Below are 20,886 nucleotides of genomic sequence, written 5' to 3'. Positions count from 1 at the left end.
TGTGTGATCTACATAATGCAAACCTTCAGACATAGACAAAACAAAAACTATTTAGACTTATGAAATATTTATTTAAATATTACATTATAAACACAAACTGCCCTGCAGGTAAGTACAAAAACAAAATACATTGCATGCAAACATAAATACAAATTGTATATTTTTATATATAAAATACTAATGCTTAATACTAACAGCATAATGGTCCTTGACACACATTTGGTATTTGATCCCAACATCTGCAGTGTCACAAGGTAATCTGTAATTAGTGAGAGTCATTGTTCTTCAAAGAATGTTTATTTTTGGTGTACTTCTGTCCTGATAAACTTGGCTACTTTTATGTCTAAACCATTTCCAGAAACATAGTTAATACTCAGGCCTCACAAAATGCAAAAACAAATTCAGTGTTGATTAAAGACATTGAATTCAAGCCATATGGCCCATAGTTGCTTAAAGATTATTAAAATTCATTTCAAAGCAGTATGCAGTGTTAAAATGTGCTACAGTGGTAAATAATTTGTGCAGGTCAGTGGCTTCATGTTGATTTAGAAAGAGGATACTGAGGTTTAGACGGGGATTTAGATAACAACTCGTGCCTGTCTGAATCTTCTCTACAGCAGCTACATCTACTGACCCAAATACTCCACTGTAGTCACTTTTTCCATTACTGGTTGTCTTCAAAACATAAGCAATTCACAATTTGGCCTCAATCATCATTTGGCTTGAAGCACCTGCTAATAGATTTTAAATCTAAAAATCAAAATATGGACAATAAGTTAACCCGATGTGAAATGGATCAAAAGGGAATAGATTATTTACTTTGAACTAGCATTCCCCTTCAAATTAGGCCCTGATTATTTCCATATTTTAATGTAGTTTTGCATAATTTGTGTGGAAAATGAAAGGCAAAGTGTAAAGCCAGTGTAAAGCCATTATTTACAAATTCTGGACTTTGTAAAAAATTGCCATAAAAAAAAAATGTGATAGTTTTCATCACTGCACTAGCTTTGAAGAGTATAAAAGTATGCATCATATGCAACAGAGTTGTATAAAGTGACCGTGTGTATAACATACAAACAGTATTTCCCCAGCACTCACACCTCCAGAAGACCACACATTGCAGAGTACTACAGTTGTAAACAACTCTAACTTCCCTTTACGAAAAACACTCACATGGAAAACTGTCACAAACCTTAGATGAATCATTTCTAAAGTGCAGTTTGTGGATGAACAGTGGTCCAAGTAAACTCGTGGATTAATGTGTTAACAGCAATATCGTTTTTTGTTTGCTACGTGTAGTTAGGAAATTGCTAAATGGTAAATACATAAAGTATCATTAAATAAATCCTCTTTTACCTAATCAAAATTTCTTGATCTAGGCCTTGTGTAGTGCCACACAAACAGCCCAACACTTACTCCTAAACCAAAAGGCACTAAACTGATTTTCTAACATCTATTTTATTAGGTCTACATTTTTACGGATTTTCATCAGGAATCCTGATGTATTTACATTTTGGCTTTCAGTTTTTTGGGGTTTTTTTTGTTTGGCTTTCCTGGCTACATGTAACATGCTTTGGACTTATAAATGCATATTTATGGGGGTATTTTTATGTTAGTTTATGAATACTAAAAGGTGGTGATCAAGGAGACTCAGAACATTCTTATTCGTGATGTATCCAAAACAGAACCTGATCCAGGAATACTGCTCCTATTTTCAGAAATTCTAAAAACGCTGATAATAGGCTGGTGAACCTGTTCTGAGGCGTCGCTCAGCAGTAATGAAGGTGAAATGGTAGAATAGCTTGGTGCTGTTCAGCAAACATCTAATGGAATGTACATATTAAATGCATCTTCTCAAATACACTTGGTGGCAGTATGGATTTAAAAAGCTCTCAATTGTTACACTGCTTTTCTATTAGTATAAAATACTAGATCTCATTCTAGAAGTTAAACATTTAATCACCACCCTAGAGCTGATAACAACTGGTCTCTAGCATAGTGAACATTCCTGTTTTTCTACAGGTTTGGAGGTACTGTTGTCTCATGCCTTGCAGTGCCTATTTAGTGTGTGTTATTTATTATACCAACTAGCCTGAATGCCAAAATTGTTTGAACATGTATTTCTGCTGCCTTCCCAAACAGTGCAAATGGTATACTTATAAAGTGGGGAGGGGAAAACAAAATCCCAGCTACCAACCTTCAGCAAAATGTTCCTATCAGTGGAGCACCATAACGTTCCACAACAGTGTCCTGTTTCCAGTTTTTACCTTAAAAGGTCCCAATGTAAAATTAGCCCAATTACAAATACAAACAAAACAGAACTGGAATATTTGGTCAAAAAATTGGCTGGTCTATGTATTCATTTGACTTGTGACTGAAACTGAAATTAGTTAAAGTCTTATTAGTATAGAGGAAACAATAACGTGATCAAAGTCCATATCAACATGGATGCTGTTTGACACTCGTGGATGTGTTTTCACTGGTTACCAGTTTCTATGGAGATGAGAGGAAGCTGCTAAGTTTAAGGCATACTGGGCAGCTCTGTAGTCACTTCAGTGAAGTCTTTAAAAGATGAGCACAAGCCTCCAGACTGGCTTCTGACAATCATTGTGAGCCCTGTAGAAAATGGCAATGATTAAAATAGTCAGGATCACTGGCATTGTGAACACAAGAACATTATTTGCATGGCTAGTTTTGAATCATAAGATCATGTCTGATTACATGTCTAAGTATTTGCTGAAATACATACAAAGATGTTCAAATCTGTACTGAATAGAGTATTAACTTCGATGCCTTCAGGGCTACGGAAAACACGAACACAATGGTGATTCCCACAATGGTGAGTCCTGGTTTCAGTGAAGAAATCGTTACATAGCTGTATTGTAGAGGATATGCACTGATATCGCTTTTCCGTCTCCACATCTCCACATTCGGACTGAGTGGCAAAACACCGCTACTTGGTGTACGAGGGGTAACATGTGAAAACCATAAATGAAACAAGGGAGTTTCTGTTCAAATTAAAAGGTGAGTGACAGTCATGGTCCAGTGGTAGGGAACTGGTCTTGTGACCAGAGGGTCGTGGGTTCGATTCCCAGGCCTGAGGCCATGACTGAGGTGCCCTTGAGCAAGGCACCTAACCCCAACTGCTCCCCGGGCACCGGGCTAGGGCTGCCCTTTGCTCTGGGCATGTGTGCACCACAGCCCCCTAGTAATCACTAGTGTGTGTGTTCTAACTTCACAGATGGGTAAATGCGGAGGACAAATTTAGAAAATTTGTCCTGAAAAATCACAATTGACAAACATGGCACATTTCAATTTCAACCATCAATCCAAAAGAACCTCTGGGTCAAGGTTATCAACAGGAATCAGTTTTTTTTTCCATTTACTGTATAGGATAGCTAGCTGCTTTTGATTGTGGCACTAGGTAAATACGCCAAACAAAGCCCACTAAAGACTTGCCAACGTTATACTACAATAAAGTGAATGTACAAGGGTTTGTTGGTGAAATGAAAGCAACCAGGACACCAATGGATATTCTGGTCCCATGTGGACAGGTTTGTACAAATATTTGTATTTAATTACAACTCCAATTTGAAAAACTGAGCTAGTTAGCAAGGCTTACTGTATTGTAGTGGGCCATCACAGTCATTAAGTAACAGCATCAATTCGTGCAGGTCAAACCACCTCTCTCCAATGACACCATTAACTACTAAGTCCCACGATTCCTGTGGTCATCGTAATCTTAAATGTATCTCCATTCCAAGTAAACTTCGAAATCTTGGAGATTATATGCGAACTAAACGGTAACGCTACCACTCAGAGAAACTGTAGTTACTTTCCCCAGGTTTGTGGTCACATGCACAGCCTCACAGAGTAGGCAGATGAATGTGTACAATGTCATTTCCTGTTTACCTGTTTATGGTTCACCTTCCATGGAGACTGTCACGGTCTGACCATTATCTGCAGCACAGAAAGCATCGCGTTAGACTTCACACAGGTCCGAAATGTTTAAGCTCATTAATTAACTCATGACACATCCCTGCATCAGATATAGTTAGTTTACTAGGTTGTATCCAAACGTTTCATAAATGGTATGCACATTCAGGAAATTTCAGCAGGAAAAAAAATTTGAGTCGTTTCAATCTACGATCATGAGAGCAAGCATTAGAGAACGTAGCTATTGTTATTGGGGCAGCATCGGAACAAGCAAAATTTAGATGTGTAATTCGGTCTTACGGATTGATAAGTCATCGTTTATTTGAAAAATCCCTTCCCATCACTTTTTTGCATTTTGCTTTTGTGATATTCAGACTTTTCCCCGCCTCGTTCTAGCGTGGTGAATGGAAACCAGCTTGAACAAAAAGTCGATTTTCTTCCATTTACTGTTTATTCATTTGAAGTGACCTCCCTTCATCTTAGTATTTAAAGTAATTCAGAGGGAATTGGAAGAGTGAGCAGTGAACGCAGAGCGCTGGACCCACCGGTCCTGCTGTTACAGTCCTTCTGCTCCTCCGTGCACACATCGCTGCTCAGGAGATGGTTCTTTGAGTCGCTCAGAGGACGTGAGTTTGTTTGGACATCGACAGCACTGTGCATTACACACAATTGGTCAGCAAGAGAACCTTGAATAATGTTTTTTTTTTTTGTCTTCAAGAAATTATTTTTAATTATATGACTTATGTGCCCATGAACACTACTGATACATAATGGAACAAAATCACATTAACATTACCTCATGATTAGGTCACATGCATAACAATAATATAAATGCATTTAATTAATATCATTCGCAGAGTGGAATGAAAGAGAAAAAAATGGGACAATACCATTTTGAGTTGGCCTGGTTCACAGGTCCCTGTTCAACGTCTGTGTTGACTAACCGCGTAGGGAATGTATAACCATCCCCCAAACTTTATAAAAACACAGTGAGAAACACAGCTTACTGGATCAATCTTCATTAACCTACTTATACTTTTCAGTGACTGAACAGAACAAATTCCCAGCATATATTTCCCTACTAGTCCACTGGCCTTTAAAATAAAAAATATATATAGAATATTTTTCTAAGAAATACACTAAAATGGTCAGGAACAAGATTTTTTCTTACCTTGTGTAAACAGGCAAGAACCAGCATTTCCTTCGGTCTCCAAAAACCTCTGTGAAGTTCTTACGGAAGCCCAGAGTAAAGCCATTTTTATCAGGCCCTTGTCTGAACACTGGGGCTCGGAAAGCCTCTGTTGGGGAGAGAAGCAGAGGGAGACATCAGCAGGCCAGTCACTTCCCGGTTACCTCATCAGGCAGCGTACTGAAGGCCTTTCCCCTCAAACGCTTTATGAAAATACCACACAGCTTTGTCATAGCTTAAATAAACACAAATTTTGCTTGCTGTTAATTGTCCATTGTAGCGTGGGTGAGATGAAGAGGTTCACCTATAGTAGTCCTGTTCTTGGCCACCAGCCACATATGGTATGTGAACAACGACAGTATGCTGATGAAGAACATGGCTGCCACGAAGAAGAGGAACAGCACGTGGAACTTGGCGGAAGTTTCCGAAAGCTGATTCTGAGCAGAAGGATTGGAGGTGAGTCCCATTTTCAAAATACATAGCAATTAATTTCAGAACTTCATTACATGTATCTTGACTAACATGATCTTAACAAATGCAGCTCACAATGGAGGAGACAAGTGATTTCAAGCACAAAGCCAAGCAAGCACGCATAGTTTACCTCTGGACAGTGCTCTATAGCTCTCCTTTGGCAAAGCTTTAAGCATTAGAGACATTGACAGAATGTTAGATTCAAAAAGAAGACTCGCTCTCTCATATACACTCACATACACCTGCGCACACTTCCACACTGAGAGCACAACAAAGTTGCCTGGTTAAGCTTTTTCACATGTGGGTCAAAAAGCCCCTTCAGACATGAAAAAAAGACTGGACTGGTTCTGTCGTGAAATCTGAGGGTCAGTCACGCAGTTCAATACGAGTTGAAGCTATTGCTTAGTATCTTCATCCAGGCTCATTTATGGGTGTGGGTATGTTGGTGTGCGCACGTGTACTCACTGTCCAAAACTTGATGAAGTACTGCAGGACGCTGGCAGCGATAAACACACAATACAGCATGGAGTAGGCCAGAAACAGTACAAAGAACTTGTAGTTTGAGAAGCCCACACAGTTATTGACCCTAAAAGATATGAGGAGAGACAGAGACATGTTAGACAAAGAGGAGACGAACAGGGAATATTTATATTGATAACACTTTAAAAATTGCACTCTGAAACAAACAAACAGGTGGATACAGTGAAGGGCACGACAGAAAACACAAATTCAATGTCCTCCAAGGGTGAGGGATTACTTGACAAAAAAGTTACCACATCCGTTAGGTTGGAAGTGGAATGGATATCTCAAATGTAACAAAGTACAGACTAAGATGGCCTGCAAAAAATGTTGTTGGTCAGGGCCACTGTAGTCTTGAGTGCTGGAGTCAAAAAGTAACTGAGATTCTTTTGTGGTTCTTGATGACATCACCTCTCCTCCAAAAGGTTTCTTCGGTTCTAGAAAGCTCTAGTGGGGTTGACGCTAGGAGGTGTTCCTGAGTCACTGAGCCATGCTGGGAGTCGTTTGTGAGTTGTTGCCCCATCCTGCTATCATGTGACTCCTTAACCCACCAAGATGGGAAACAAGTCATTTCCGTCACTTGAAAAGGTGCCATTCCAGTGACCACACATGGATGATAGTCAGTCTAAGGGATGGTGTATCAAAACAACAATAAATTGTGCCTCACCTGCACTAACGGTCTGTGTCGTGGCCCGGTTACCTCATCAGCTCTGACTGCGACACACTGCTACATCTTCGTGGTGCGCGGTTTGTTTACAAGCCTAGCGAGCCGCTAATACTTTTAAAACCGGCGTTGTGGAAAACACGCATTTGACTGTCTTCACACGCTCGAGTTACTAATTTGCCAACTACTGGCGATCGATCGCGATATAATACTTATATTTTTGTCCATTACACCCCCCCCCCCCGTCAATAATTTACATGCCCATGTATGATGTGGCTCTTTGCCATAACACAGTAAAAAAGTGGCTCTTGGTCTCTGACGGGTTGGCCACCCCTGTTCTAGAGCTTAAGCCACTGATGTTTCAAATTTCTTCCATCTGAGGTTTAATAAAACTGTGCTCCAACACCTACTGACACTGAAACTTACGTTACAGTATTTGAGATAAGCAAAGCAACTAATATATAGATATATAACTTGACTAAACATAATGTTTAACTGTTAACGAAAGAGAACATACGAAGGGATAACGTTATGATAATGTCCGCTGTCAGCAGCGCCAACTCTAATAATAAGCAACGTACGCGGTTGCTTAGTGCCTCGCGTCCACCAGAGGGCGCCATAACAATCTAGGCCTCAAGATCCTGGTTAATAATGGACCAACAAAAAAGAACTTAGCCAGCATTAAATGTTAGCTAATGCTTAACATGTGGCATCTAACAAAAGTAGATGTATGTGTTTGATAACTCCACTGTTTCTAAGTAACATTCCTGAAAAGACAACAAAAGGTTTTCCTTTATAAGCCAGTGTGCTTCAATACCGCTGATAAATCGACTGATTAATGTGAAGCTCAACCGTAGCCAGAGGGAAAAACCCACTGCTGGCTCAGGTCCTGCATACCAAAAGCCCTATAGCAACACGACACAGAGGAAAATAAGTTTTTACACTTCTGATACACATCTTCAGTGCCACATCAATAGTCACATCTCATCATCTGTCAGTCATGAGTGGTTAAAAAGCATTGGTTGTGTTTTACAGAAACCTGCTCTAATTACAGCCCTGTAGAAGTTACACACCATGGGCAATGGTGATCCATCTTCAGTACACACCTAATAGAAAACAAGAGAAGAGAATATATAACAGAATCAAGTTATATATATATTTATTTTTAATGATATATTGAGGAATCTAAGCGAAGAGGGATTTGCTCACTGGTCACATGTGGAGCAGTGATGGCATCTGTCTGGTTTGATCACCTGACAGGGGTCACAGTAGCGGATGGCTGTGGGGGAGAATTAGAATCACAACGACATGTTTAAAACGTACATGGTGGATTACATAGCAGAATATGTGCAGTGCAGACCGCTGACCTCCAGAGCCGGTGCGGGTGTATATGGGTAAATCTCTGGCCACTTTCCTCAGGATCTCTTGCTGGGCTTCTGGGGCTTCCTCTCTCTCGTACTGCTCCTTCTCTGCTTTCGGTAAACAGAACTACAGCCCACAGTGCAACAGTGTTACAACAGCAAGTGCTTGTTCAACCATGTGTGTACTTTTATGTACTTAAGAGAAAAATTGTAACCTGTGACTCTAAATACCAACACTTTGTAACATAAGGAAATTTGGCTCTGTTAACTTAGCAAAAAATGTATTTAAAAAATCTTCTGGAGAAATTAACCTCCACATTATCCATATAACCAGCATTACATGGTCATATATTTAAGTGCAAAATAAAAAAATTATTCAATCATTCACCGAGACCCAAAAATACAGAATTCTCTGATGATCTTTTCCTCTTGTCTGTTATTATGGTTTGTGGTATTGTAACTACAGACTAGCCAGTGAACCACCCAGCACGGCCTCCGATTGGCTCGCTTCAGCTACACAAAGGAGCAGAAACCTTTACACTAATGTTAATGACATCTGCTCAGTAACAGTCTGTTCCATTTGTGGCACAGGTCTTTTAAAAGCAGGGGAAGAACAAGAGGGCGTCGCATGGCTGGTGTAGGCGTACCTCTTTAGAGGGGCTGATGGGTTTGGAAATTATCGTTTTCCAGTATGACCACATGAACATCAGGAAGCAAACATGAAAGACTATCAGATAAATAACTGCAAAAAAGAACAAGAGACAGAGGTATTAGCTGTTTTTCACTTCAGCCTGTACAGCCCTAAACATGGGATTTACAGCCCATTTACAGTGAACACTCGTGTAACAGAGTTGAGTAATGAGGGAGTAATGAGAGAGTAATGAAAGTGTACTCTTATGTTCTGTCAGCAGCCACACTCTTACCTTGCTCTTCAGTGTGAGAAGAGAGTGTGTCTGGAGAGGGAAAAGGAAAGGGGGGGGGCATTAGAATGACAATCCATCAATTAACTGCCACTTGCCCTCCGTTCAGAGCAAGCAGCTGATAGGAGAGTGACAGCTTTTGTCTCATCGTTCACCTGCTGTGCCCAGCCAGCCCGGCCACGCCAGGGTTCTAGGAGGCTGGCAGTGCCAGCCCTCAGAGAGAAAGCCTGCCTTGTGTCCACCAGGAAGGGATTACCAAGTACTCCAGCCTGAGAGGTGCTAATGTTGCTGAGTCTTAGCAAAACGTGAAGCACTAGACTAGCTTGTTCTGTAGGCTTATTCATTAACTCTGTGTGTGTGTGTGTGTGTGTGTGTGTGTGTGTGTGTGTGTGTGTGTGTGTGTGTGTGTGTGTGTGTGTGTGTCTTTATAGGTCATAATCAAGGAAACTGCTCAAAGTACTGCACAATGCTTTATTAAAGCGGTATAACTGGGATGAATGACACAAAGCAGACAATGCTGCCAAGCGATATTTTTGTAATAACAAGGAAGAGAAGGCCTAAAGTGTTTTATAGTTGCCAGGCTTCTTGAAGTAAAATTGCAACTACATATATAAAATATGCATTCAAAGCTTCTTCAAACTGAAACAAAGATAATAGGGGTAGTAAGAGACATCTAAGACTAGCACAGTCCTGAACTAACCACAGAAACGTTAACTGTATTCCGCCTGACGTAGTCTAATTAGGAGTTTACGTCTGTGCTTACAGCTAAGTTTTTTACACACACACACACACACACACACACACACACACACACACACACACACACACACACACACACGACAACGAATTTAACTAGACAGTTGACTAGACAGTTCATGTGACACAAACACAGGAAAAGTTTCAAGATGCAATTGGCAACATACATGCCGCGAAGACGTGTGATTTCTAAATTAGCCACTGATTTCACAAATCTCGGTACCAGGCAGTTACAGCCTCTATGTGCCGACCCTTTTCCTTTTGCCGGCCGTGACTGCAAACTACGTCCCAAACTTTCAACGAACAGCAGCGATACAATGAAGTCCGTGTGCGATTGTACTTACAAATGCAGAGCTCCACTACGTAGGCGTAATACGACCAGCATACGACCAGGTTGATAAAAATAACAGGTATCCAAGATAATCCCCGTTGACAGCATCTTAGTACATGGGAGGGCGCCATTTTGATCCGTGCCTGGAGAGGCCGTGACGTAGCTGCGGACCGGAGCGGTCGACCCGCACCGGAGAGACAACAAAGAGCGTCTCTGGCCAGCAAACGAGTTCACAAAATACATTTTAAACAGTATTTTTCTCTAAACGCATATAAACACAATTTACATTTCTTAAATACAAGAATATGTAAATGAAAACTGCAAAAATTAATGAGAAAACGAATATCTTATTTTAATCTAACGGGACATTGTTAGATTTATACAGCTACTATACCTGAGCGTCTCTCTGCTTTGTCGAAAGTTCCCTGGATAAGATACTCGTCGTTGTAATCACGGTTGGCAGTTATTTCAACATCTGGACATATTCTCTCTCTTTTTACGCCGTACTTTTCAGTTATATACTACTTTCGTCCGGTAGAAGGCAGCAGTACAATGGGTCGATTAACTTTCCGGCCTAGTCTGATATCTTTAGCGCTGCTGCTCAGTGCTCAGGGAACCAATAGTCTTGGTTGGGCGTGGCTTCGCTGTTATCGGTTATGGCAGTGTGCTTTTTTTACTGGACAATGGACCAAAACTAACAGTTTACTGAGGTGTAATGCACAACTTATATTTTAGTAAACAAACACAAAATAAAGCAGTACAAAAAGTTATTTTGAATGTGCGTAATTCCTTATTTTGCTCATGACTCTAGTCTAAATTCAATTACAATAAGCCCACACAGTAAATATAAAATCTTTATTAGGAGGTTAAAGTATCCATTCATTGGTGTGATATCTACCTGGGATCTAGGGGCTCACCACTATTCTCATGAAACCTCAAAGACCAGGACAAACTGGCTATGAATAGAGAAAATTCTTTCTCAATCATTACTGGTCTTGGGCATAGTACGTAACGCAAATTAGTTATTTGTTGAGTTATGAAGTTCTTATTCATTTTAATTCACATTTATTTCCTACAGTTACTTTTTTGTGTTGGATTGTTAATGTTTTTCAGAGTCTTGCTGAGCATTTGGGCACTTTGACATGAAGTTTTGTTCATTGATTTCCAAACAGACTGGCTCAATTTAGGATTGTAGGGTGAAGACAGTACCAGCTATGAGGAAATAGCACAATGTAGTTACATTGTGTACTATAGCACTCCGCATGCTAGAAGTGCTTGGCTCAGCTGTGGACTGTAAGAAAAGGCTGCATTCTGCATACAAGCATACAGATTTAAAGTATTTTAAATGCAATTAAGGCATGAACCAGAGCTTTGCTGAGTTTTTACTGTGATCGGTATGGTTTTGTGAGCTATGAAATTTTATTGCCCAGAGTAAAAGCTTGAGAAGTGGGTAAACATGTGAATCATGAAAAAGCATGACAAAAAATTAGACAAAGAGGGTGTGTTCATGTGTCATGTGTTATTTTAATGGAGAATTCAGGCCTCACAAAACACACATAGTGTGGTTCCACTTTTCAATACAAAACCATTCTGGCTTGCTGCCGTGTTTCTTAGACATCCCCCACCCCACATACACATACACACGCACACACACACACACACACACACACACACACACACACACACACACACACACACACACACACACACACACACACACAACCCCCCCATGTTTGGTTGATTTGACCTGCAGCTTTGGAGTGTGCTGGATATGAATTTTGACTCATTGCAAAGGCCTCCTTCTGTGTGCTCAGAAGAATGGAACAGAGCTATGCTGCAGAGAGAGAGAGAGAGAGAGAGAGAGAGAGAGAGAGAGAGAGAGAGAGAGCTGGAGAGGGGGAGAGAGAGAGCTGGGGGGGAGAGGGGGGTGTGGGAGAGAGAGAGATGGTATCATAATCAAATTTCTTAAATTAGTCTTCAAACAGAAACAGTATAATGGGCACACCATGAAAAATGTGACCAGTATCATCTAGACTAACTGCTGTGACCACAGGTCATCATCTGTTTCATATGCGCCTCTCACTTATGGTGGTTTCCATGTTTGTGTGCCTGCCTTGTGTGGTTGTGTGGGGTTGAGGTATCTCTCTGGTGAGTAGCCCCTGTTTGGTGAGTCCCATTCAAAGCCCCACTTGAGGGATGAATGCATTCATTGTTTTGTGCCGATGAGCTGAAAACAAGGAGAGAGAGCATTGCTTTAGAAGAGGGAACGTGCAGATATTGAAGGGGATGGATGAACAAGGATATAAAGGAATAGGAGGTTACAAGTAAGACTGGGGGATGAAGTGATTAAGTGGACAGAGGGAGAAAGAAAGAGGTTGCGAGTATTAGAAACAGACCCCGAGATGCAAAGGCCAATGATGAGACTGAGAAAGGATTCCTCTCATGTCACTATGCACTCAGAGGAGCCATGTTTGACGCCACCATAGAGGAAGGGGAGGGGCCAGCCCACATTATGTACCACATGTACCACAATTCCTAGGAGTTTGTGTATATGTGAGGGAGAGAGAGAGGGAGAGGCGGAGGGAGAGGCGGAGGGAGAGAGAGAGAGGGAGAGAGAGAGAGAGAGAGGTGGAGGGAGAGGCGGAGGGAGAGAGAGAGAGGGAGAGAGAGAGAGAGAGAGGTGGAGGGAGAGGCGGAGAGACAGCCTGCATATTAATATGGGAGGTAGGCGGAAGGGGAAAATGTGCTTAAGCACAGTGCCATTAATACTTAATGCAACATTTTAACAGGTTGTCTTTTAACAACATTTCAGTTCCTTCTATTACAGAATACATATTCCAATGTGGAAAATGTCCATATCTCCCATACATTAGTGTAGATTTATAAAGGGAGTAAACATACCTCTTTTAATTGTGAGGGACTTGTTTGTAAATCATTCAGGAGTAGATTTTCACAAGTGGTGAGGGAGCGTGTCCTTTTCTTTGTCCTTTGCATGATAACGGAAATATTGATGCAATAAGAACACAGAGAAGAAGCGTGTTCATTGTAAGACAAGAAGGACTGATACAGATGAGATGGAGGAGAATCAGAAGGTAGCAAACAGAGAGAGAGATAGAGAAATAGAAAAATAAAGAGAGAGAGAGAGAGAGGTGTCTGGAGTAGGATGATGACAACCCTTGGCTCCGCTCCATTGCTGACGAAAGCTGCTTAGACCCTCAGTTGCCATGGAAACCAACTGGAGCAGCCAGAGAGAAAGAGAGAGCGGGAGGGCGGAGGCAAAGGAGGGAGGAACAGACAGAGAGAGAGAGAGAGAGAGAGAGAGAGAGAGTGAGGGAGCGCTGTAATAGAAGGAAGGAGCACAAATAGAAACAGATACGCATTACAAGCCATTCTGCAAAAGCAAGCAAAGGTAAAGAAATACTTATTTATTCATTCTTCCATGCATCATATGTAAGGAATCTGTGATAGAGGCAAGCAGAGACAGAACAATAGACAGACACGCTGCAGTGGAGAACAGATATGGATACCCAGTCAGAGAGCTGCGAGCCCCCACCATGCGATCCTCAGCCGCCAGGTAAAATCAGAAAGGCCCTCAAGCTATTCAGCAAGCGCCGGCCAGGCAACGGCATGGCCAGCATCTTTTCCATGCGCAGCAAAAGCGAAGGGGGACCCAAATCGCCGCCCTCGAGGAGCCAGACCCTGGATGGTTTAACAGAGGCTGTGGCTCCAGAAGCTGAGGCAGAATCGGTGGATCTGGACCAGGAGGACTGCCAGAAGGAGGACGCTGCAACGGAATACCCGGCCTACGGGGAGGGGAACCTGGGCTCCACCCCAACCAGACAGTCCATCTCTTCCATCACTTCCGCTAAATCGCTGAGCTTTCTCAATATGCTTCGACGGAGTCGGAAAGGAGGAGGGGGAGAACGGCAGACCCAGACCGAGTCACAGAGACCCGGACGCCAGAGGAAAGGCCTGAAGGGTCTGTTTGGAAGTGTACGCTGGCACGGAAAAGACAGCGAGGGGAGTGACGAGGTGGAACCAGGCCCGCCTCTTCTGGCCTCACGTTCCAACAGTGTTGAGATCATTAAAGAGAACCTGACTCTGACCCCCAGACCACCACCTCGCTCTCCCGATGGATCGGAGCCGGAACCACAACCCCAAGCATCGCAGGATGAACCTACTTCCTCTGAGAACACTACAAAGGTGAGCGAAATTGCAAAACCACCAATTAATGATAGGCTGAGCACGCTGCTTGGAGATATCTCATCTATCTTGAGCTTCGACTCGCTGACGGGCGGTGGAGATATCGTTGCGGACGTTGAAGCGGAATGGATGAAAGTCAGCAGTCGGGTGGAGGGAACAGCAGACACAAATGAAGCTGTGAGGAAAGATAAGGCTTTGTCAGCTGCTATTTCAGCCAAACTTAAACCTACCCTTTCTCCCACATCTACTGCCTTTGCCAAACCCTCCCCTACATCTACAGCAAAACCCATTTCATCCTTTGCCACACCACCCAAACCCATACCTAGTCCTACCACAAAACCCAGGCTTTCCCCTCCACCTTCACCTTCTACTTCAGCTAAACCTGCACCCTTCCCCACTTCTTCACCTGCACGCGTTCCTACACCCAAACCAGACCTATCCTCAGATCCTGCTCCAGTCCCATCCTCTAGCCCATCAACCAGACCCATGCCCATCGCTATCACAAAGTCCCCTCCAACAACCCCAACTATTTCAGCAGAATCGTCCTTTGCCCATACATTTATCCTCACTCCTGAACCATCAAACACACCTACCCCAACCCCTACCCCTACACCAACCCCTATCCCTAGCCCTGTTCCTACCATCGATTCCACTCCTGCTGCTACATCTGAAACTTCCATCTCACCTACAGTTCAATCTCCTGCAGAATCTATTCCTTCACCTGTCACAACTCCTGAGTCAACTCCCACCCCAACTTCTGCAACAAAATCCATGCCGTTCCCTGCTCCCCCACCCATAACAAGACCTGCTCCTTCTGCAGCGTCCAAATATCCTCCATTTAATACATCAATCAAACCTGTGTCCACTGGCCCTATAAACAGACCCAAAATCATCACTACGTTTGGATTATCGACCAGCCGCAACACCGCACCTATCGCCAAACCTGAGACAAAGCAGCCTGCATCTCAGACAAAATCAATTCCCCCCCTGTCGCAAACTGACAAAAGTGGGTCATTTTTCACTATGACAAAAGCTTCAACTTCGGAATCTGGACTTCCTCATTATGCTGCTAAACCTCCACCTGCAACCAGCCCTTCATCTTACACCCCACCAGTGACAAAACCCCACGCTCTACCATCCGCATCAGGCCCTGCGAGTTCGTCTATGAGACCTCCTTCAACGCTCACACCTTTCCCAGAGACATCTGCCGCTGCTCTGAGAAGAGACAGAGAGCACGAGGATGTTTCCAGTCGAAGAGGAGCGGAAGAGACGGGAGTGCACGTCCGACCTCAGAAGCTGAAGGCGGCGGGTCTCAGTAAAATTCCTGTAAGTGGTGGTGGCCGGCCTAAGCAGCACCACAGAGACACCCAGTCCAATGGCGACGAGGGCCACTGGAACCTCCCTACTCCTGTGCACGAAGAGGAGAGCCCGGTCTCTCTCTCGCGAGAGAGCAGTAGCAAGGAAGCCCTGAGTGACTTCTCCACTGGATCGGGGCCTGTTACTCCTACCCTGTCCCAAAACCTCGAGGACGTCTTGGACTCTGCAGTGCGCCCCACAGCAGAGGCAACCAGCTTACCCAGGGAGTCTAAGATCCCCGTCAAACATGGCTCCACTGCAACATACCACTCTCTGCAGGGGAAAACAGAGACAGCGCGGTCCAAGATCCCGGTCTCTAAAGTGCCCGTTCGCCGAACCAGCAATAAGCCAGCGCCCGCTGCTGCCGCCCCTCGAAAATAACGGACAGTTCCACTTTAGAATGCAAAACACAAAACATTCCACTCACAGCTGTTCGGAACCTTCTGATGTTGGGACAGGCATCCTCACAGGAATAATGCAGGATTGTCGTTATTATTATTCTTTCAACTGAAATGCATTTGTGTCGACCACTCTAAATGTACTGGGTGTATCTATTCATATTGTGTCACTGTAAAAGGCACCAATGCTATGGATTCAAACCCTGAGCACACCCTGGGAGAGAGATCACATTAAAGCCCAGCTGAAATTATCTCCATGGTAACTTATATTGTAAACACTAAGGCAGATGTTGCAACACAACACCCCTCGCCTGGGAACCAAAGCCATGACGACCAAGTAGTGCATCTCTTCAATTCAGTTGAACCTTTGGATGTGGACACATCACCAAGACCAAGAAGACCAAGTTGTTTGGCACTTATGAGAGCTCTCCATCAGCAATCTAAAATGGAGTCTTATTTCTCCAGGTCGTTTGGTTTGTATTCAGGTCTGAACCATCAGAGGGGTTTGTGTCACCACTTATTGGTGCTTTTCTCCTGCCACGATGAAGCAAATCTTTTCTAATGGAGGATTTTTTGTAGCCCTTGTTACTTCCATTTTTGTAGACCTTTTTGTGTCTAATGTCCTTGGTCCTTTTTTTAATATATATATATTTAAGCAAACATTGTGGATCCACGTCTGTCTCGATTGGAACTCTATGCTTATGTGAAAAGAGGCTGAATCTCTCTCTGCATACATGAACCCCACGACAGGACTTCTCTCAGTATCTCTGAATGTATGTAGCAGAACGCATGCCCTATTTTTGAGCCGGAGTAGCCACCACGCACCTCATCCTTCAGCACCTCTCTTCACGTTTCCCTTTCTCTCGCTCTGTTGATTTTTACACTGTGTTGGACAATACAGTGCCTGTCAGCTATATCAACCATCTGAGTACTTGTCCGTGAAAACACTTTGGCTTATGGATCTAACTCTCGGGATATACAGGATTGCCTGTCAGTATGACTGGAATGCAATTTTGGATAAGACTGGTTTGATGAAATAAGGCCTTGGGACAATGCTAGAGCTGTCTCATGGACTATCAGAATTATAGGTAAGGCTATATGTTTGCTGAGGGTGCCAGTCAGGTGCAGGATGGATAGATCCTTTTTCCAATGTGAAATGCTTTGTGCACATGGCTAGTAGAGGACTATTTTTGTGTGTGTGTGTGTGTGTGTGTGTGTGTGTGTATATCTTAATGTCAATCTGTTTCCTATTTAATCAATAAATCATGACTATACTTAGAACTTAAAACATTTTGCGCAAGGTGCTTTTAAATTGAAAAGTGGATGCCTTTTTAAATTAAACAGGAAAAGAATAGCGCATGACAAAATGACCGGTTCATAACCCGATGTATGAGTGTCAATGGTATTTGATATTACACACGCTCACATACTTGTGCGCACTTGCACGTCGTCCCCACACACTCACTAAGGGAGTGTGGGAGGGGCTTCATCATCTGAGTCTATTTGAATGATGTCACACTAAAGCCTGAACTGATGCAGGCAGGAGAATACGTCACTGAAAGACTGATGAAAACTAAGAGCAAATGGGTGGAATTACCAATATGTCTGATTCTCTCTCTCTCTCTCTCTCTCTCTCTCTCTGTGTTTTTCTGTCTCTGTCTGTCTCTCTCTCTGTATCTCTCTCTCTCTCTCTCTCTATATATATATATATATATATATATATATGTGTGTGTGTGTGTGTGTGTGTGTGTGTGTGTATGTGTGTGTGGGTGTGTGTGTGTGTGTGTGTGTGTATGTGTATGTGTGTGTGTATGTTTGTGTGCATGTTCATTTATTTCTGCATTTTGTGTAACCATAGAAACGGACTGGTAAGGTGAATTCAAGCTTAGAGCACACTGAATATTGTTTTAGTGGTGGTCGTCCATGTGTCCCGTGTGGTCATTCCACTCTAGGCCGTGAATCATCTCCCATAGAGTACTGACACTGTGAATCATATCCCATAGAGTACTGACACTGTGCTAAAAGCCCCTCTACACTCAGGACAGCAGGAGGAGCCCAGAGACACAGTACAGCGTTTCATCTGTTCCAGCGCATCGCTGCTCTGACTCTCTTATTTATCTGATATCGGTTCTGTAGGAGCTCTGTTTGCATTTAGCTTTTGTCACCAGTCGGTGAAGGGCAGATGGCCAAGACACAGCCATGCCAACACTGCTAAAGGCAAATACAGAAAGACAGAAAGAGAAATGCATGGTAGCTGAGCAGGCTTGTGTGGGGAGAGAGAGAGAGAGAGAGAGAGAGAGAGAGAGAGAGAGAGAGAGAGAGGAAAGATCCTTCCTTGTCATGGACCACTGCATGGAGGCAGCCAGAACATAATGGGACACAGTCCAGGCTGCTTTCAGGGCTTCTTCAGAAATGTTTTATTGTGTTTGCCTGTACTCCTTTGAAAATAAAAAGGAGAGTAATTGGTTCTAACAGACAAACGAGTGCTCAGACGAAGCCACATGCTTTAAAAACATGATAAAATGGGTTACATGGCATAAGTAAAGTATATGATCATATTAGAGATTATGACATACCAAATGACAGACAGAGCTGATACCACGTAAGGCTTAAAACAGCTTTGATGTTTGTAACCTATTATAGTCACAATTGACAAGGGAGTCATGACAGATTTATGCAGACGGGAACATTCAGGAAGCCTAACATTTCTTTTGGGTGACGCAGAATATTTTCCTTTGTGAAATCCATCGTAGCATGTTGTTACAATAAAGCCGACATAATATGAAAGACTATAGGAAAGACTCTGGGAGTCGGACTCTCATGTCACAGATTTTGGGTCTAGTCATGGAGCAGAAAAGAAGGAGATGTAAATTTTCCCAAAGCAGAATGAGAAACAAAGAATTGATATTTATAGACGGGGCTCCACAGTGGCAGGGCACAAACAGGGCTCTGTTGGTTTAATGAAGCCCAGTGCTCTGGAAGTGTGAAGAGAACGACGTGTTTCGCTGCAGGAACACGTGGTGCTCCCCGCTTAGCGAAGGGAAGCTGCCCAAGAAGAGGAGGCCACTGTTGATGCAAGCCTGCTCTGTTTACGGATAAGCCAGCGCCTGGGGTCTCCGCTGGAAGATAAAAGACCTGTTTTAACAGATCCAGGAGCAGTAGATTACCCTCCCACCCCCCTTAAAACACACAAGAGAAAATGTAAAAGTGGTCTTGAATCAGCCTTTGGCATCAGTAAGGAAGATCAAAGTGGCCTATAATCTTGATTCCAGCACAAGTTCGAGCTCACATGTCCAACTGGCATTGCAGGACAACATGGCCAACCTGATTCACCCGAATAACAACTTATTCAACGCTGAAAACTTGGTGTTGGCACGAGGATTTGATATTGTGGGAGTTTACGGGACATATGGTACTATTGTTATTGATGTTATTTTCCAGAGCTTTGGTGTGAAATCAATGTGAAGGCGGGCAGGTTTCAGACCCAACCTGATGTCAGACCCTTTCTACCTGCTGTAAATTAATTTTACACATATTTGGTTAGATTGCTGAATGGACTGAAATCTGAAGTCCAAATTGACACTGGTGTATGGTGGTGTATACATTTTGAGAAGAATTGCAGTTCTTCTTTTCTGAACACCCCATATATGTTGGTAGATATCTGTGATATATGTGTAACCCTGTGATGTCTGGAGCCTCAAGAATAGGTAGATGTTGGTAAGAGTCAGTTTCAAGTCTGCATATTATTTAGGATTTACACTGGCTAAATTTTGACATATATTGCAAGTGTCCAAGCATAACAGATAAAAGTTCTAAATCAGGATTAACTAGAAGACTGAAAATGTTCCTTGTGCTCATTGTCATGATTCGATAACAGGCACTGACTTCAACATTGCCTGTGGAAAAGAAATAATATGGTATTGCTGTGACTTTCGCAAAGATTTTAAATTCATTCAATGCTGCACAAATCTAGTTTAAACTAAACTAATAAGTAATAACAGTTTTTATCATTCAACTACAGAACCAACAGGCATTTTTACATAATCAGAGCACTATTGTATAAAATCAGAATATTGTGTTTGCATTAATAATTTACCAGATCAAAATAGGTCAGTGCGAGTGGGTCAAGGGCACTGAACACTGCACGTGTGTTTATACATGTGTCTGGATAGCCTGCAGCCAAAAGATGCCCTATTATTATGTGTTTCTAATTACCTATGCTTCACTGACAAACAATCTCCATGGCAACCTCACAATCTCAACCAATGGGAGGCTAGGAAAGAAAAGGTGTGTGGTTATCATGTGAAGGAAACTTCGAGAGATAGCAACATATGCAAAGTCATTAGAAATATTATTTAAGTGTTCATTTTCTAAATATTGGAGATTTCCAAGGCTAAGCAGGAGAAAGCATGTTAGCATGTATAACAGATGGGATACACCCGATAATGTGTTTCTAACATATAAATTGGGTCAAAGTTTCATATGACAGCTAATTCAGTTAGTGAGTGTGAATGTGGAAACTGACTGTTAACCAAACAGGATGTTACATTCTAGCACACACAGCCAAGCAGCAAAACCCAACACACAGCAGTGTCACAATAACCAGCACACACATGCCCACTGGCCTAAAAATAAACAGTGGACACAAACAGTTATTTATGCATTTACTGTCATTTTCTAACTATTAATGTAAGGCAAGGTAAAAAAAAGCCCCTTTTTGACCTAGTCATATAGGCAAAGATTACATTAGCCCTATTAAATCGCAAATAATGTACAATATTA

At 42.6% G+C, this 20,886-nt stretch overlaps 2 protein-coding genes and 1 long non-coding RNA gene across 6 annotated transcripts; 1 reads left to right on the top strand and 2 right to left on the bottom strand.

Moving 5' to 3' along the window:
- Nucleotides 1-50: 50 nt before the first annotated feature.
- zdhhc20a (zDHHC palmitoyltransferase 20a) lies at nucleotides 51-10,735 on the bottom strand. Of its 3 annotated transcripts, none has more exons than XM_077020317.1 (15): nucleotides 10,542-10,735; nucleotides 10,161-10,360; nucleotides 9,064-9,093; nucleotides 8,788-8,882; nucleotides 8,147-8,267; nucleotides 7,989-8,058; nucleotides 7,853-7,885; nucleotides 6,062-6,182; nucleotides 5,727-5,762; nucleotides 5,430-5,562; nucleotides 5,108-5,234; nucleotides 4,827-4,910; nucleotides 4,482-4,588; nucleotides 3,913-3,960; nucleotides 51-2,616 (listed from the first exon to the last, which is right to left on the bottom strand). In XM_077020317.1, the coding sequence occupies exons 2-14, from the start codon at nucleotides 10,276-10,278 to the stop codon at nucleotides 3,917-3,919; spliced, it is 1,119 nt and encodes a 372-aa protein (XP_076876432.1). In that variant the 5' UTR covers nucleotides 10,279-10,360; nucleotides 10,542-10,735; the 3' UTR covers nucleotides 51-2,616; nucleotides 3,913-3,916. The 3 variants fall into 3 exon arrangements, with proteins under 3 accessions (XP_076876432.1, XP_076876431.1, XP_076876433.1); XM_077020316.1 differs by having other exon boundaries at nucleotides 10,161-10,310; XM_077020318.1 differs by lacking the exon at nucleotides 5,727-5,762 and having other exon boundaries at nucleotides 10,161-10,310; nucleotides 10,542-10,734.
- Nucleotides 10,736-11,651: 916 nt separating this feature from the next.
- On the bottom strand, nucleotides 11,652-13,375 carry LOC143525870 (uncharacterized). Of its 2 annotated transcripts, none has more exons than XR_013133747.1 (3): nucleotides 13,049-13,375; nucleotides 12,231-12,374; nucleotides 11,652-12,057 (listed from the first exon to the last, which is right to left on the bottom strand). It is a non-coding gene; the product is annotated as an uncharacterized LOC143525870 (long non-coding RNA). The 2 variants fall into 2 exon arrangements; XR_013133746.1 differs by having other exon boundaries at nucleotides 12,261-12,374; nucleotides 13,049-13,373.
- A 37-nt stretch (nucleotides 13,376-13,412) lies between these two features.
- Nucleotides 13,413-17,702, top strand: LOC143525869 (uncharacterized). The gene has a single exon (XM_077020315.1). The coding sequence runs from the start codon at nucleotides 13,667-13,669 to the stop codon at nucleotides 16,085-16,087; it is 2,421 nt and encodes an 806-aa protein (XP_076876430.1). The 5' UTR covers nucleotides 13,413-13,666; the 3' UTR covers nucleotides 16,088-17,702.
- Nucleotides 17,703-20,886: the final 3,184 nt, after the last annotated feature.

The sequence above is a fragment of the Brachyhypopomus gauderio genome, chromosome 10 (genome assembly GCF_052324685.1).
Source record: "Brachyhypopomus gauderio isolate BG-103 chromosome 10, BGAUD_0.2, whole genome shotgun sequence".
NCBI classification, from domain to species: domain Eukaryota; kingdom Metazoa; phylum Chordata; class Actinopteri; order Gymnotiformes; family Hypopomidae; genus Brachyhypopomus; species Brachyhypopomus gauderio.
Note: the sequence above shows the minus strand (reverse complement) of the source record. Positions and strands in the feature narration are given on the sequence as shown.

Coding starts and splice junctions, on each gene's coding strand:
- zdhhc20a (XM_077020317.1), bottom strand. CDS start 10,278: ATGGCGCCCTCCCATGTACTAAGATGCTGTCAACGGGGATTATCTTGG. Junction 5,763..6,061: donor ACTTCATCAAGTTTTGGACA/GTGAGTACACGT, acceptor TAATGCTTAAAG/CTTTGCCAAAGGAGAGCTAT. Junction 4,911..5,107: donor TTCTTGCCTGTTTACACAAG/GTAAGAAAAAAT, acceptor GTTTTTATAAAG/TTTGGGGGATGGTTATACAT.
- LOC143525869 (XM_077020315.1), top strand. CDS start 13,667: ATGGATACCCAGTCAGAGAGCTGCGAGCCCCCACCATGCGATCCTCAG.